Source organism: Hyposmocoma kahamanoa, unplaced genomic scaffold (assembly GCF_003589595.1).
Source record: "Hyposmocoma kahamanoa isolate Upper Pololo Valley unplaced genomic scaffold, ASM358959v1 66, whole genome shotgun sequence".
Classification (NCBI taxonomy): domain Eukaryota; kingdom Metazoa; phylum Arthropoda; class Insecta; order Lepidoptera; family Cosmopterigidae; genus Hyposmocoma; species Hyposmocoma kahamanoa.
Window position 1 is genome coordinate 4,852,524 of NW_020653854.1, and position 17,965 is coordinate 4,870,488.

At 38.7% G+C, this 17,965-nt stretch overlaps 1 protein-coding gene across 1 annotated transcript in view; it reads left to right on the forward strand.

The window, feature by feature from the left end:
* LOC113231848 (vacuolar protein sorting-associated protein 13) overlaps positions 1 to 17,965 on the forward strand; it is a 117,422-nt gene that overhangs the window by 53,441 nt on the left and 46,016 nt on the right. Inside the window, exons 16-28 of the mRNA XM_026466384.1 lie at positions 904 to 1,048; positions 3,132 to 3,409; positions 4,743 to 4,880; positions 5,347 to 5,449; positions 6,529 to 6,761; positions 8,063 to 8,221; positions 9,140 to 9,382; positions 9,993 to 10,226; positions 10,614 to 10,892; positions 15,919 to 16,076; positions 16,810 to 16,979; positions 17,673 to 17,827; positions 17,931 to 17,963. Coding sequence (XP_026322169.1) covers positions 904 to 1,048; positions 3,132 to 3,409; positions 4,743 to 4,880; positions 5,347 to 5,449; positions 6,529 to 6,761; positions 8,063 to 8,221; positions 9,140 to 9,382; positions 9,993 to 10,226; positions 10,614 to 10,892; positions 15,919 to 16,076; positions 16,810 to 16,979; positions 17,673 to 17,827; positions 17,931 to 17,963 — 2,328 coding nt within the window. The remainder of the gene's footprint in view (positions 1 to 903; positions 1,049 to 3,131; positions 3,410 to 4,742; positions 4,881 to 5,346; positions 5,450 to 6,528; positions 6,762 to 8,062; positions 8,222 to 9,139; positions 9,383 to 9,992; positions 10,227 to 10,613; positions 10,893 to 15,918; positions 16,077 to 16,809; positions 16,980 to 17,672; positions 17,828 to 17,930; positions 17,964 to 17,965) is intronic.

Genomic DNA, 17,965 nt, shown 5'->3' on the forward strand with positions numbered 1-17,965 from the left:
GATTTTCAGTACAAATCGGCAATTTCATACTTTAACCCCTATTATTTATGTAATGATACCATGTAAAACAGTAGACAGCAGAATGTATTTACTGTTGCAAATGGTATGTCGAACTTGTATACAGCACTGATTGTAGTCAAATGTTTTTCTACGCGTATATATTGCCAAATTAGATCGACGGAGAATTAACGACACATTATTGTAATTTTGAGCTATATTGTGTCTTAGGTAAGAAACTACACTTTTGACATTGCCAACTTATCGGTTAGGTATCGGACGGCGATAAAGAAGGGAGCAGCAATAGTGCGAGAAGGATAGATGATGTAAAGGATGAAAAGAGTTTTATCGAATTTTATTGAAGGCTGCGTCCTGCGGATTCGTGCGCTGAGGCGTTCGACGAGGCAAACGGAAACCTCCAACATTTATAGTTACCTTTTTAATCACAGTTTACTCACAAAGCTCAACAAATGACGCTCATCTAACCCTAAAATGACTAATTGCTGTACAAAAGTTTTAAATTTCAACCTGTCATTTGAGATAATTGAGATCAAAGGTGAAATGTTAAGTTCATGGAAAAAAATATTCCATTGTAAGTAATTTGCACATGGCAATGGGCATTCTGCTCATACAATTCTATTGTGAAAAAAGAAAATAAGCTAGCCTTTGGTAGGGAATCGACATTTCGCCTAGTATACTATATATCTTTATGTACATATGTCATACACATATATTTTTTTTATATCACGTAATTTTGATGTAGTGTCTATTAATGAGCATCACAATACAAGACACGGACATACGGGTTCGTCGTTGGTTACCGGTATATTTTGTTCTGTCAAATTTTGTCATGTCTGAATATTTTTATGGCAAACACATAACATACAAAATGCTTTCTCTTTTTAGTCGAGTGATTCAAAATCTTCAAGTCTGTCCTTGCTGAAGTACTTAGAACCGTCGGAGAAACATCGTCGAGAGCAGCCGCCGATAAAGCGAACTGACGAACAAGGCGTTCAATTTACCGACCTTGAAGCTTACTTCATTATAAAAGGTATGTTTTGATTGGTTATTGCATAATAGCGCGAAGCACTCTTTAAACGACGCTAGGAACATCCTAACTTCATCTACGAGTAAATAGTACGTGCATTGTGTATTAAGGGCGGTAAATAAGAAATTACTAACGAGAGTTCGTTAAAAGCCCGAAGCCGAAGGCTGAGTGCTTTAATGACTCGAGGTTTGTAATTTTTACTGCCTATGCTACATACCTTTTTCATCACATTTGCTAGGAAATGGATACAACTATAATTTATTTCTTGTATGATTAAATATCGCTACACAACACAACATTTAACACAGACTTTGCAAATGGCAGGTTTTTTTAAACAGATTGCCAACTATTATTCTTCCATAGATAATACAACTCGAACGAAAATATTATAAAAGGCGCAGAGGCATGCAGCCATAATGTATTAGATATAAAATAAATAATTTCCAAATTCTAAAAATACTGCAGAATTCGAATTCACAAAATAAATTTAGTAAAGTATAGTTAAATTGCAAATGCTTAGTTTTGTTTTTATACTTAAAGTTTATGCGAAATTTACGTTTACATTTGTCGAGCATAAAAACTTTTTGCTTAAATTTGACCTAAAAAATCCACAGAGCGATAATGAAATGAAAAAGCCCGTGTGCATAATTAAAAACATCACGATCGATTTTGCCTGCATCTTATGACACTGTTTACGAGCAAGAGGGATGAAAAGGTCCTTAGAACGCAGCTTTAATTTCATAATCTTTTTATCGTATCGATGGCACATGTTATCGCGGCCCAGAACTTAGCCACGCTGACCACGACACTAGTAGCCGCCATGCCGAACTGTGCACCGGAATATATTTGCCATCGCGGTGAAAGGATTTCCCAATCGGCGTAAGGTACTTGGCGATTGTTGCCCAGGGTACCACGTACGTGCACTCCATTTCCATAAACTAATTGTCTAACAATCTTTTCCGTCAAGACAGCATTTAATTGCGTATTAATTCTTCTCGTATTTATTCTATTTGCTATCATTGTCCTCGTCCTCATCATATCGATCCTCTGGATTTGAATTGATAGGATTCTCTAATCCTTATTATGGGCCCCCATACTCTGCAAAAATTGGTGTTGTAGTTCAATAGTACACGGCACTTTTCATATCGCTGATGTATGTTTTGCGCGTTATTGAATTTAAGTTTTACTTATTTTTTTAAACATTCGAATCATTTTTCGGCAACATAATTGTCAGTTCTATTTTTCAAAACTTCTTTTTCTCAATTGACAGCTTTATAAAGTTGGATATTTAAAACAGGTACAAACACTAAGACGATATCGTGTTAAAAACAAAATCTCTTGGAAGACTTGATATCTTACTTTAGTTAGAGTTCATAACGCTTGCACTGCCGGGCTTGTCCTCCATCTCTTGGACATCGTAACAGACCAAAATATATATGAGTATAATATTAGTGCTACTATTGCATTGTATAATGTCCTTGTAAGTAGCCTCCTCGGTTGTAATGCGATAGTCTGGGCTCCACATCAAACGCGGTATAGTCATATGCTGGAGTGCATTCACAACAAATTCCTAAAATATTTGTATTGGAGGTTTGCTTCTACCCCCTGATGTATCCTAATTTGTGCATATTGGGTATGGTGGGATACAACGAGCTACACGTGCACAGGAACTTATTGAAAGTAATCAGAGATGCTATGCAATCCGATGCTACTAGGGGTAGTAGGGTTGTGTGTTCCTGAGAGGTACGTGGGGCGACGTTGCATCGTCGACCACAGTTAATGGCGCTGCCGCGTGGAAGGACCCAATCTCTAGGTGGAACGTCCGCTGACGCGCACATTGCGCACCCTAAACGAAATATCGAATAGGATCGATCTGTTCCACTGTTCTCTGAGTGAATTCACAAAGATAGCGCTTAATATGTTATGTAATATTTAGTAATTTTGCTGGTTAATTGCATTGGGTGGATAATCTGTAATAATAGATTAAGTTTTGGAAATAAATAAATAAAAATGGTTAATGCCGATGTTACAAAACTACATAAACAATCCTTACTTAGTCTATTATATAAACCTACATTCTTTACAGAACTGGTACTAAGTGTCAACCATAAAGATTTCATCGAAACAGACCAGAAATATGAAAAATTCCTCGTGTTCTCTTTAAATTTGCTCGAACTAAGAGTCACCCAAAAGACGTTCACGTTAGATTGCACTGTGCGTCTTGGAGCAGTGAACATGAATCATCACCGACAAGGATTCCGGGTGATACAACTGATTGAGACACCTGACGTGAAAACTATTGCTCGCCGTCAATCATTGCCTACCGACCTTCACGAGTATTTGTTCACTATACGGTATTGCAATGTAAGTATTAATTTCTCGTAAAATATACTAAATGTAGACATACTGACGATATCTTCAGTTTTACTAACATTAAGAGACGTCTGTAAACACCCGTACTAAGCAACCTGGTTGAATTTTCCAGTTTTCTTTAGAGCGTGGAAGAACGATTGCTTAACAAATGAGAAGTTGACAGTTTGAACTCCTATTGCTGTATGTACTTATAACTTTAATTGCTAAGTTATATATATACATTTGTGATTGTTTAGTAGCAATGACTTTCGCTAACGGTGAAGAATTCTGCATGACGAAGAAGGTTCACAACTCTTGGACAATTTGTGAAGTCGCTAAAGCTAACCCGCATTAGGCCAGGATGTCAGACTATAGTCTGCCTCTCCTTAAAGGAGGCTCAGCAGTCGGACAAAGAACCTCTAAATCTTCATGTTATTAGGTTATAAAAGCGACGAACAGGCAGTATTAGCATGTCGCCTGGCAGTGAGCTCAACCTGATTTTGTGCGTATGTTGTAGAAATCTTACTTACGAACAAATGTGCAATGAGCAAAAGCGATTTTTGAACTTTTTGATTCCAAATAAAGTTTTCGTATTTCTTTTTAAGTCCCTTTGTAACCACGGAAACTCATACCAACCGAGGTTTTCCATTGTGGTACTAAACGACAACGATAGAAAAAATGTCTTATGGAGATTGCAACACATAATTCTTAAATTTTTAAATTATATTGCGAAATCTTGTAGACCAAATCTAGGGTCGGCGGACAAAGTATATAAGTAAAAAAAGTACTTCATTTGTTAATATGTAATTATATATTTTTTGTGTTATTTAAAATATCGGAAGATGTGAAGAGAATGATAAATTCGAAAAAGACGCCTCTAGAATAAAGTAGCAAATGAAATTTACTTATGTGCTTTAGCCGGTAGATGTATTAATTTAAATTAATGATGAATGAAAAATGAATGAAATTATCACTAATTTATTTTATTGTATGTCGGGATGTTTCACCATCATGGTATTCAATTAGTGTTTTACAATTATTAATAAAAAGTTCGAACATTCAGAAAAAAATCCTTCGATCCGGCTTCGAATCAGCGTCACCTAGCAAACCGTGCTAAACGCTGTACCAACTTAACCATGAAACGAATCAGTTTAACATTCCTCCATCCAACCTTACGAATTTTTCTATGTGATTGTTGCAGATATTTGTTTTGGTTTTTAACGACTTTTTTGCGGTTGCGCCATCTGTGAGAAATGTACTTCTTCTTACAAGACAAATCTAACATCATTACTAGCACCACAAATCGAGGTGAATAAGTAATTTATCACCTTTTAATTCTCTTCAGGTAGACAAGTCGTGTCCCGAGTTCCGAAGCTACCACAGCTCAGTGGAAAAATTGATCGAATTGAACTTCACCACTCTACGGTTGATGCTCCATCTCGAAAGTTTAAAAGAAATATTGGTCGTCGTCAATGAGTACCAGGTTTGTTTTTTATGTCTGGTTATTTCTTAAAGTTAGGTAAGTATGAAATTGTATTGGCACTACACGCAAAGAGAATTAATTTAGTTGTTGTGAATCAATTCTCTTGGCGCCAAGTGTCCGTGTTACGACTCCACAAATGATTCCGCAGCACGGCGACTTGCGAGGCGAATTTTCCCTATTTATTAGTATTTGTTTCGGTACCATGGGTATAACAATTTTTAACCATGGACCTAACCGTAAAGTTTGAAGTTCTGAAATTCAGACTCATTTAGTAGCAGTAGGTCTCCTTGTCAAAGAGTTCGTCCAGGGAAGTACTGCCACCTTACCTATTATTGCCGCCAAGCAGTAGTCTGAGCATTACTATGTTCCGGTTTTGAAGGGTGTTAGGTCAGGGTATCGGGCGCAGTGGCAGTGCCCCTCCTAGTTAGTCGACATTCGCCTTATGGTCAAATTAATTTTGTTTTAGACTCGTATTCAAGCGATACAGAACTCAGTTGACAGAGTTGCCAGCGCTGGCCCGTTGGAAACTATAATGGAAGATGAAGAATTTACTACCGGCAAGGTTAAAGGTTAGTCAGAACTTTTTCATTCTTTGTGGGCTGTGTACCCTTTAATAATCTCAATTTTTTGAACATTGTTGGTTCTATGTGAGGTTCTGCAAAATTTCCTTTTTTATTATAATAAATATAAATAACGCACACACTCAACATTGCCCCGCACTAGGGAAACCCTGTGTCGCGGGTGCCATGGACACACACATAGACAACCACAAATTACACCCAAACTCACGAGAGAAATAATTGTAGGCCATACAACTATTTCTCTCGGCCCGGGAATCGAACCTGGGACCTCTGCGTGGCAGTCCGGCATGGTAACCGTTCGGCCACGGAGGCAGTTTATTATTTTGTGATAATGGCTTCTTTCTAGAATAAAATGCGAGTCACATTACTTGATCACGACACGTTCAACCTTTTTATTTATGCGGGGAAATCTTGAGGTCGCCAAAGCATTCTTCCAAGACTGGGTGGTGGCTACCCGTTTCCGGGCTGACCTCGCTAAGGAACGAGGAGAGGAGCAACTACTACTTTCATAGCCTAATGAGAGGCGTGACACACTCTCAAGCCTCATGCAAACGACTAACGTGTATCCTCACGTTCTTCGTCGTGTCACGTTCTTCGCCATGACTCCCTACGGGGAGAAGGTGTCGACCAAGATCACGCAGCCTTCTCCCTGTCCTCCTGCGTCAGATGTCAACAGTGGCCGCAGTTTCTCTGTGCCTCTTCCGCCTTCTTCTGCGATAGGACGGTTCCGCAGAAGGTGACTAGGACCTTTCGCTATCGGTCATGGCGCGAGCTAGGGTCGGGAGAGAGAGATCCCTTCCCAGAAGCGTATAAAATGATTGGTGCTCCTCCATCCAGGTCGGGCAGAGACCTCCAGCGTGTGCTCGGTAGTCTCCTCGGGGTAACCACTACAGTGGTAGCAATCGGATATCGTCTCCCTTGCAGTAAATACAAGACAGATACCTTCCGAAACAGCGACATGGTCAACCTAATCTTAGCTCAAGTTTACTGTGCAAATCGGTTGTGAAATGTCGTAAATTTTTTTATTGTTACTACATAATAATTGTAGACTAACAATTTTTTTATAGTAAACGTCACGCGAGTACAAAAGAAGCAGCAAGTAGAAAGCATACAACTTAAAATGAAGGCTATGGTAGAAGCTATAGAATTCGAATTCGCGACAGACGTGCGTCCCCTATCTGTGATCAAGCTAGAAGGTGCAAGCGCAGGACTCATTGTAAAATCGTCGTACACTCAAGTAGATTGCTCGATGGTTTCAATTAATATCAACGATTTAAATGCCAGCAGTCGTCACATGGAGGTAACTTGTACACGCTACTGTAAATTTTAGTTTTTTAGATTTAACACACTACTATTCATTCCTGAGACAGATTCCACTGATAAGAATGAGTAAGGAACTCAGCAGCCTCTTTGAAAATACAAGGAAAATCAAATACACCGGAGACATCTTTCAATCTGTTTTATTATATTTCATCTCGCTCACTTGCATGTGGGACACATAAGACAGTCTCGGGTATAAACCCGTATATGTCCTTTATATATAACTTACATTTACATAGATATTTATTGACTGTTCTTAGATTTTCGAGAAAAATTAAAAATGAATCTATTTGTTCGTGATCTGAATCGCAAATATTTGTTTGAAAAACACATTTATAATGTTTTTTGTAAGCAGTATAGCTTCTTGTGAAAGAGTTCGTCCAGGGAAATACTGCCACCTTACTTATTTCTGTCGCGAAGCAGTAAAGCATTGCTGTGTTCCGGTTTTGAACAGTAAGGGTGCTGGTGAAATTGTAGGCACATGGGACTTGTCAACTTATGTCTTATATATTCAGATATATACTTAGATCTTTGTGATTTGAATCTCTGAGTGGCACTGCAACTGTTATGGACAGGCGTGTAGTTTGCCATCAGGCGCACGACTTGTTCTTCCGTCAATATTATAAAAAAAAAAATCATAATATTCTTTTTTAATATCGTAGGTAGATACAATCTGGAAAAACTAAACCGATGACTTGCATAGATTTTTTGCTGTCTAAATACGCAGAACTTCTATAATTGAACTTTTGTATAAAGTCTTTGTTTCTCGTTAGTTTTGAAATAGATCTTATATACAGGAATCTTATTATGAAAGCATATGCAATTATACATTGTCCTTTAAAGGAATTTGTGATTTTGTGATGAATGCTGTCACGAACAGCTAGATTATTTCTGTTTATCGTAATAATGTTATAGTTATCACTATTTACCTTTCACAAAATTTGCAGTAGAGAACTCCTTGTGAAAGAGTTAGTCCAGGGAAGTATTGCCTACTTATGGAATAGATTTCAATCCGGTTTGAAGGGTAAGGGTGTCGCTGAAATTACAGGCATATGGGACGCCGGTGTAAGAATGTTAATTACTTTAAACTTGTTTATCAGACACTCTAGGGTCCAGTTTGTAATTGCCCTAATAAACAACACGCTTCTTAAAGGCATTATTCTGATATTATGATATAGGACAAGTAAACGATGACGATGTGAATAATAGAATCTGTGGGATACGTGAATGTAACACACTGAACTGAGGATTTTTCCGTTAACAAAATATATCCATCCATAGATTGTGAAAGTACTGGGCGGTGACATAATAGCCGTTCAGTTGATAATGTACAACCTGGATCACGCACAGCCGCGTGACAGCGACGTGAACATGTCCATCGACGCGCAGATCAGCTGCATGCGAATCGTCTTCCTCAATTGGTTCATCAGTTCCATGTTGGTACGTGAAGTGATAATTAATACAATTTTGATTTCAATAAAATGATTCAAATTTGAAGAAAATAAAATTAGTCCGTTAACGATGCCATCCAACATGACGAGAGACCTCGTAACAGCCGAAATCGACAAACGTGGGAAGTATTCCCTATGTAGCGCACGTGATCACCTGTAATGTCGGTGATTACTTGCGCTGCATACGGATTTCTGTGAGGTGTGACCTGCCCTGAAATAATCTCAATAATCTTATGTGCAGACGGGTATTTTTCAGCCAGACTCGGTAACAACTTGAGGCGTCTTGAACCTGAATCCCTGAGCCCGGCCGACTACCAATACCACTGCCTCTCGAATTTAAAAATTTGTTTATCGAGTTTTTAGGTTTTCGCGATTGTTACACATAGGAAATGAAATTATTTTTTCCTATCTAAATGGCGTATATTTATTTTTTCAAACGGACCAACGTACCGGGCCCTTTACAGGTCTCATTGTCAGCCGTAATGGGAAGACCCGACGTTAGTTTGTTTGATAAAACAAATATACGTAATTTACATCCAAATAAAAAGTTTCATTGGCTACTTGTGGAGATTTGTAATTAGCACTGTCAATTGTTACTTCTAATCCGTTGATAAAAATTTAAATTAATTTAAATCTTCCAAATAATAAATAAATGAATAAAAATAAATTACGTATTCAAAATGTTATTATTTAGGTCATCAAAGCCGAAAATTTAAAAATAGATAACCATAATAAAGCTATATTATTAACGTCCAGGTTTATGTCAATTACAATCTATTGTTGTATTATATATACGCTCTGAACGTCGAAGATGTGTCCATACTAACATATGTATAAATGTCGTCTACAGAGTACAGTTGAAATGTAAATATAGGTACTTCTTAATAATAAAAGTATACTTTGACAGGAATTCCTTAATAACTTCCAAGAAGCACAGCAAGCGATCATCGAAGCGTCGTCCCAAGCCGCGGACGCCGCTCGCGCCAACGTCCAGAACGCGTACCAAAACTCCACCAAAGTGGCTATGCGCGTTCGGTTCGCAGCACCCATTATCATCATTCCAGAGAACAGTTCCAGCATGAACGCTTTGCTCATCGATTTGGGGCGGATGACCTTGAATAACAAGTTCGTTGATATGCATGTCGGTGCTGTGAGTATTGTTTGTTAAGTTTATGGTTTTAGGCCCGTATTAATAAACAGCTGATATTCAGAATACATCTCAAGCCATCTTTTAATATGATACTATCTCGAGTGACCGAGACCCTGCACTGCATTAATTAGGCTATAAATTTGGACAACGCTCAATATGCGATTAAAGTCATTGATGTGCATTTGTGCTTCGTTATTTACTCGAGAACTGTCAATGTCACAGCTTATATGATTTCATCACGCCATGCTGGTCCTAATGATATAGGTAAGAGTTGAACCCCACTTGTTAGGCGCATCATCACGGTGATTATATTAAAGTGTATTTCAAATCAAACGTCGTCAGCACGCTTGGTTCTGAAGCGTGCTGATAAGTGCGGTACAAGCTTTAGTCTCCCCGACAGTGCTGCCCCGATCTAAACTGCCGGTGCGTGATGTACAATCGCTGGTTTAGTTAAATATTTCGCACTTTAGTGACCTCATACTCTTCTGATGTGTGTATGTGTCCTAATTGTAAAATTATTAGGCAAGACTTTAAAAACCATCCCGTAAACATTGCCATGACTGTGGAAATCTCAAATTTTGAATAATAATAATGTTGTATGTCTTTGCAGCAAAATGATGCTAACCAAACAAATAAAGTGACAGTGGATGAGTTGACGCTAGATTTGGAAGACATGAAAATATCCTGCGTGAACCTGGTAAAGGATAAAGTGGACTACGAATTCACCAACGAACGAAAGTTGTTACGCCCGACGAGCTTCAAACTGTTCGCTAAACGAAACCTCTCCATGTGGTACGAACAGTTGCCCGATTTGGACATATCGGGCCGAATGAAGACTATTGCTGTAAGTTAATCAGCTTTTGTGTAAACTCTGATAAGTTGGTTTTTTCTCAAGATCTTAAATAGCCGCTTGGGAGTGCGTGTTTCGAGATCGCCCTCTACTAGGTCGACTTATGGCCTTATATATTATGTTGGAATATAACCGTAAGGAAACACTATTACCACTGATTTTATCAGGAAGTAAGTAAGAAACGTTCGTTAAATGATAATTATTGTGTCCACTATTCGCCATCAATAAGCCCATATCATTATTAAAGTGTAAAGTGTAAATTCAGTTCAAGTGGTAAAATCTTGTTGACACATTTTTTGTCGTTCAACTAAATCGTTCGATTGTATACTTTCCTAACATACTTACAGTGTTTTTATTGATTTCATTCTGCTTCGTTTCCAGATAACTGTAGGCCATAGCGATTACAAAAGTATAATGAAAATTTTGAACCAAAATCTCCAAGAAGGCCAGGAAAAAATGGAAGAGGTAAAAAAGACGGTCACCAAATTGTCTTCGAAGAGTCAAACTGTGATGAAGACCAATGTGAAGGTTCAATCTCGTACTCCGTCCACCACTGCAGTAGTGACAACTCACACTGAGACAAAACGTGCGAAAACCACTATTAAATTCTGTTTCACTATGGAGAGTTTTGTTATTGACCTCCTAAGTAGTGTTGAGGAGGTATGTATTATTTTTATTTGATAATTTATTACGTGGACGTAATTGCTCTTACCGCATGTGTCATTTAAACTGTATGGTGTGGATTTTCCTCTAGTGTATTTACCCGTTTTTAAATTAAAAAATAATGTTCCCTTGACCACAATCTCACTCTATGTTAAGCGATGAAGTGACCGATAATGGTACACGTGTGTCTAAAAAAAGTATTCAGTTTTGTAATAATAATAATTTTTATTTACAGAAAAGCACTTATTTGTTACTAAAAATATTATTAATAAAATTGCTAGTAGGTACTAAAATTATAAAATTTGTAGTAAATACGCTCATAGGCCTTGCCACAGACGTGAGGCGAAAAATTATAAAATCTAATATCATCAATATTCATGAAGTCTTTAAAGTCGTCGGTGAAAAAATGGCCGAGGTACTTGTATTGATAGACCCGCTCGTTGTTTAATTTTATAAGTGGAACATAGCTGCTTGTTCCCGGCGCCGGCGGCCTTAAAGGCCTAGTGAGCTGTAATACAGATTTAGTTGCCTAGTACGGTCTCCAGTCTCTCTCAAGGGACATAACATTTAAAATTGTTAGTCTTTTATAAAATAAGTGTTTGTTTCCTGGTGTTGAGAAAATAATCATTATTATTAAAGACCAACATCACATTTTACGGCATTTACATTGTACGTTAAGCCGTGTAATTTCACATACGAAAGAGACTTCAAGCGCTCTGACCGTTAGGCTCACCAGGATCATGTCATCTGCGTAACTAATATTATTGACAATAACGTCATGAATTCGGCATCCGACATGTTTATTGCTGAGCCCCACGATCAAGAGTTCGTCCAGGGAAGGGCTGCCACCTTACTATTTCTGCCGCTAAGCAATAATATGTGAATTAGTGTGTTACGGTTTTGAAGGGTAAGGGTGCTTGTGAAATTACAGGTACATAGGACTTGTCAATTTAGGTCTCAGAGTGACGGGAGCAGTGGCAGTGCTCCTCAGATCTTTGTGTTTTAAAGCACTGAGTGGCACTGCAACTGTTTTGGATAGACGTGTCGCTTACCACAAGGGGCACGACTTGTTCATCCTATCACTTGGTATTATAAAAAAAAATCGATCACACATAGGTTGAAGAGCTAGGGCGACGATATTCCCGCTGGTGCACTTCAACCTGTATGGGTCTGAGAACTTAACCGCTTACTATTTATCTGATGATGGTAAAAATACTGGAACATGGGACGCATCTCTGCCGATACGTTCTGTTTTTACAGCTTGGTCCAGAGAACATTGCACGACACGAGGTCGAACGCCTTGGATAAATCTAGAAAACATTTTATGCAATAGGCGTTAGACGTTTAGTGTAATACTGGAGCGTGTGTGTGAACCTTAAGGTTTAGGACATCACTCTCGATTGAGAGACCTGAACTTAATCCGAAATGTGCGTAGTATGACTGTTAAAAGTATAAATATTCCTGCGCACACTCTCCGATATGTACCTGATGGAAAACTCACAAATATGTCAACTTGAGGGAATAAGAATAATAATACTTATCATAAGTTTTGAATACTACTTATAGTCGTCACCAAGTAAGAGGCCAAATTTGACACTTGTCATCGTGACGCGAATAGGGATGTGGACTAATCTTATCGCTAATCATATTATACGATTTTCACGAGAAATCGATTAAAAATTTTAAGAGTTTGTGATTGTTTAGATTATTTTTCGGTTCATTGTTATTCTGATAGCCTAAAAGACCAAATCGTGCAATTCTGTTTAAAGCAATTTATTTACAGAATTCCTTGCAATTCTGTAGCAATTCCTCTTATTTTCGTAAAATTGTCCCACGTTCCGATGAATTGTATCCAATTCTTTTAATTTAGATTTTATAATATTCATAAATTTATTACGAGAATTTTGTGTAAATAAGTATGTTCATCGATAAAACAACTACATAAAAAGATTAAATTACCAAGAAACCAAGGATTTTATAAATTTTCAATTACTCGGCTGGCAATAAGTTAGAAGTTGTCAATGTCAACGACAAACAATCTCAAATAAAGCTCATAATTTTTTGGATCTTTTTTTTAAATATAAAATATTTCCGAGAAATCGAAGTGACTCGGTGAAATTCGGCGACTAATTGCTTACAACACTGTTATTAAAAAAAAAGCTTGTGGACGTGTTTTCAGGACGTTTCGGGGTAACTCAAAATAGCATTTTATTTTGGAATTCGTGCGAAAACAGTACTTCAAATATGTTTTGTCATATTATATAATAATAATAATAATAATTAATAATAATTCATTTATTTATTCAGATAAGTCACATCCAATATTACAAAAAAGACTAAAAAGATTAAAATTAAAGAAATTCACACAATAAATAAATCAAAATCAAAATATCACAAAATAAATCAAAATAAAATAAAACATGTCAGAATATTTACAAATCGGCAAAAGTCAATTAAAATTAAATTAAATTAAAAGTAATTAAATCAATTTTTCTTTCGATTCATTCATTTATGTCAATTAACCTAATAATACTTATGAAACACTGGTGCATGTAAAGACATCCAGTGCCCCATGAACGGACCATCAGTGCGACCCGCGACCACACTCAGAAGGCTGCTGCCACTAGCCCGCATCCTCTGTGCCATCGAGGTTGCCCTCTTGCGCATAGTGGTATGGAAACAATCCACACGAGCATCTGCGAACATTCCCGACGCACTACAGAAGCGGGGCAGCCGCAACAGCGCCCTGAATGCGTTGTTGTATTGAACGCGAAGGGAGTCTAGCGCCCGTCGCGTATGTCTAACCCACAAGCTGCACGTATAAAATGAGGTGCAAAAGGCACGAAATAATGTTAATTTTACCTGAAATGAACACCGTGCAAACCTGCGAGCTATCATGCTCACTCTCCCTCCTCTCGCGCTCAATATCCGCATCGTCCTTTAAATCATCGGTGACCACATGACCTAAATATTTAAAACTATTCACCCGCTTCAGGGGTACGCCTGCCAGCGTGACAAGAGGCACATCCGCCGGACATTTGGTCCCAGATTTGAAAACCATGATTTCACTTTTCTTAGCGTTGTATTTAAGTCCGTGATCACGAGCATATATTTCGCATATATTTACGAGTTCTCGTAGGCCACTTATTGACGCGCTCAGCAGCACCATGTCATCTGCGTAGCTAATGTTATTAAAGCAGACACCGTCCACATGACATCCGACACGGCGGCTGCTCAGCGCGACAATCAGCTCATTTATATAGAAGTTGAAGAGCGTTGGTGAGCTCAACCCCCCTTGCCTCACCCCGCACCTCAACCTGTACGAGTCTGACAGAGCACCTGCCCATCGCACATTGTTGACCTGGTTTCCATACCAAAACTTTAGAACGCTGATCAATTCAGGTGGCAATTTTGCTTGACTTAGTTTTTTCCACAGAATGTCGTAGGAAACCAGATCAAAGGCTTTTGATAGGTCGAGGAAACAAGCGTACACTGGCGTACTTCTGGCCGTGTAGTACCCGACGGCATGCTTCATACACACTATCGCACTATCCGTTGACAATTTAGGCCTAAAGCCAAACTGATTGTCATGCGGCGTGATGAGCTTATTGAGGTGTTCATTCAGCATACCGTCGAACACCTTGGCGACCACAGTTGCCAATGAGATCGGTCTGTAGTTAGTTTTATCAGATGAGTCTCCTGTTTTGTTTTTAATTATAGGGACTACAACCGTTCTCATTAGTCCGGCCGGCAAATACGAATGCCCCACGCAGAGGGTGAAAAGCATTGCCAACACACGCGGTAGATGTGGACCGGCATGCTGAAGATGCTCGATACTGAGACCGTCGTGACCTGGTGATTTGCCTCTAGAAATTGACTTGATAGCCTTAGCGACATCCTTGGCAGTGATTCTAATAACCAGGTCCTCACTTTGTGTGTCAGCATCGTACAGCTCCCTGTCGGCAGTGTTAAGTGGCTCCACTGTGAAAACCTGTCGAAACAAGTTCGCTATTTGCTTATCACCGCTCACACCACCGACAGACACTGGTAGGCCAGGCTTAGTATTCTGTTTATTTGTGCTATTCCAAAACGCCCGAAAGTCGCGCTTAGAGTGGTGTTGAGCCAGCAAGTCCAATTTAATCTGGTCTTTATGGTTTTGGCACCATTTTAATTTGGATTTAAATGTTTTACGACTTTCGCGTATCGCTTCATAGACAGCACCTTTAGTAGGCTTATTGTGCCACAACCACATCTTAAATCTGAACCTGGCCTCCCTGTGAGCGTCACTCACATGCCTATTCCAGCCCACCACACGTTTCTGTTTCAGCCGAGCACGACCAGACGTCCGTCCGACCGCTGCCGCCTGACTCAAAGCGGTGACAATGTCACAATACATTTTATCAATAATTTCCCTATGTTTTCGTTCATTACAACGTTTGTCAACACAGCTCGAAAAGCTCCTCCGTAGCAAAGTCAATTTCTCGCAACCTTTTGTGACACTCTTCACAGTAAGATTGGATTTCATCGGTGGTTCGATTTCCCCAAATAACATTTTTATCGAAATGTTTTTCTCCATCATATTCTTTTTGTTTACGCTGAATTAAATTAAACTTAAATTCTACAATTAAGGGTAGATGATCCGAACATAGTAAATCATACTTAACATAAACATTATCCACCGAGCTAAGAGCTGATTTCGTTACTAAGCAATGGTCCAACCATCTAGTTGAACCATGCGCGTCACTAACAAATGTAAACGTATTGGATGTCAAGCCTAACTTATCAATATCAATACAGGTCCATTTATTATCATATTATAATGTTTCAATAAAATTTACGTATTTTTAGAAACTCAGTTATGCTAATAATTGTTTGATTATTGTTTCGTTGATCGCATTCAAAGTTATATATTATCGCCTTCTTTAGCTGTCAAATTTGGCCTCTTATTTCGTGACGACTATAGTTGGAGAATAGTGCTCCAACATGTAATTGTCTATTTAAAATTAAAAATAATACTTTTTAGCTTCCTTCCACGAAAGACGTGGAACTGGCGCGGTTCTGCCTGGCTTTGCTGTCGCTGAAGGGGCGCTTGTTCTCCGATAACTCGATAAATACATCCGTTCTTCTGGTCGACTGTACACTTGACGACATGCGACCTGGCAGGGGGACAAAGATCACTAGGTACTACGTATTTATTTTCATAAAAGGAAAGATTAATCATTTCCTCTAAGTTGAAAGTTTTCCAAGGGTTGTGTACTATTAAATATTCACAAATATATATAATACTTAGAAATTAAAAGTCATTGGTACATGCCGCCAGAGAGATTCGAATCGTTGACCACTCAATTAAGAAACTACCGTTTTCTAATCTCTGGAATTTGTTTATATATATCAACTGTCTCCGTGACCGAATGGTTACAATGTTGGCGTGTCACGCAGAGAAAGAAAGAAAGAAAATTGTTTATTCCGTTAATAATGTACAGCACAGTACACACCCGTTGTATGATTTGACACATAATAAAATACAATTGTACAAATTTTATTAATAAATAATTCGACTTATTAACTAAATAAATGAATTAACTACTAACATTGGAATAATAGAGCGTACACTGTGCTATTACGTAATCCACTCAGCTTAATGTCGTCTCACTGAGTGCTACGACGTTGATGTTCAGTGGACTCTGTATTTTCAGAGATCCCGGGTTCGATTCTCGGAGAAATGTTTGTATGATCCCGGGTTCGATTCTCGGAGAAATGCTTGTATGGCCTACTTTATTTCTCTTGTGAGTTGGAGGGTGATTTGTTCTTGTCTATGTGTGTGTCCATGGCACCCGCGATACAGGGTTTCGCTAGTGCGTAGTTAGTTGGAGTTGCTTAAAAATTTACTTAAAGAATTTTGAAATTATTTTAGATACTTGGAGCGTCGTCGGCACCAGGTAGCAGATTCTGAAATATCTAATGACGCGCTACACCAGACGCTCTTCGAATCTACGAAAGAAGTTGACGTTGCCAAAGATACACAAGAGAGAATACGCAGCATGATTGATATTACGTACACGTTGAAGAACTCTGACACTTTTAGTAAGTTTTTTGTTTTGGAAACAAAAAGTATTTCCATTTTTTTTTATAAAAAGTAAGTGCGCATTTGACCTTCATCTTACCTGATGGAAAGTGACGATGAGGTCCAGGATGTAGCATGTACACCAAACACACACAAATAATGCCTATTCAGCCTCGCCTTGAAAAAGTCCAAGTTATAGCTTTCGGAGAACAAGTTTGCAGGCAGGAAATTCCACTCCCTAGCCGCTCGCCATACAAATATGGAAGCGAAACGCTTCGTGCGTTTACGGGGAATATCCACAACAAAGGGGTGGAGCCCCAGCCCATGTCTAGTCCCCCGATGATGCAAAGGGGAATGCGGAATCAAATTATACAATTCTATCGCACACTCCGTGATACATCCTTTAGAATACTTATCGGTATTCTAGCTGGCAACTCTGCGGCGGTGTTCAAGGCTCTGTAACTTCGCCTCTACTAATTCGTAGTCACCTATAAGCCTCTTAGCACGCTTGTCTATTGAGTCCAAGGTGGCCAGTTCGTATTTAGCAGAGCCATCCACAATATCAGGCAAACCAACGATTTACGATTCACTATACGAATACTGAAGTACGGTTATTCAGTTCGAAAGGCCAAGTGAGCAAACACATAGTTCGTGACTGTTAGTTATACACTCATACGTTACGTCATTCTTATAAGTTCGTCTCTTTTCCGCAGTTGATATGAGGATATCTAGCTTCAATCTGATCCTAGCAATGGATTTCTTGAACAAGCTAGCCGATTTTATGACTACGGGGCTTGAAACTGACCATGTCAAGAAAGAGGAGAAGAAACCGGTGATCGAAAAACTGCCCAGCGTCGCCTTAGATCAGGTTAAAAATTATATTTCAGTCAGAAAATGAGTTTCAGTAAAGACGTCTATTCGGAATATCAGAAATCATCTTTTATAATTAATCAAATGCGTCTAAATTGCAGACAAACAAGAAGCCGATACCGGTCCAACCCGAGGT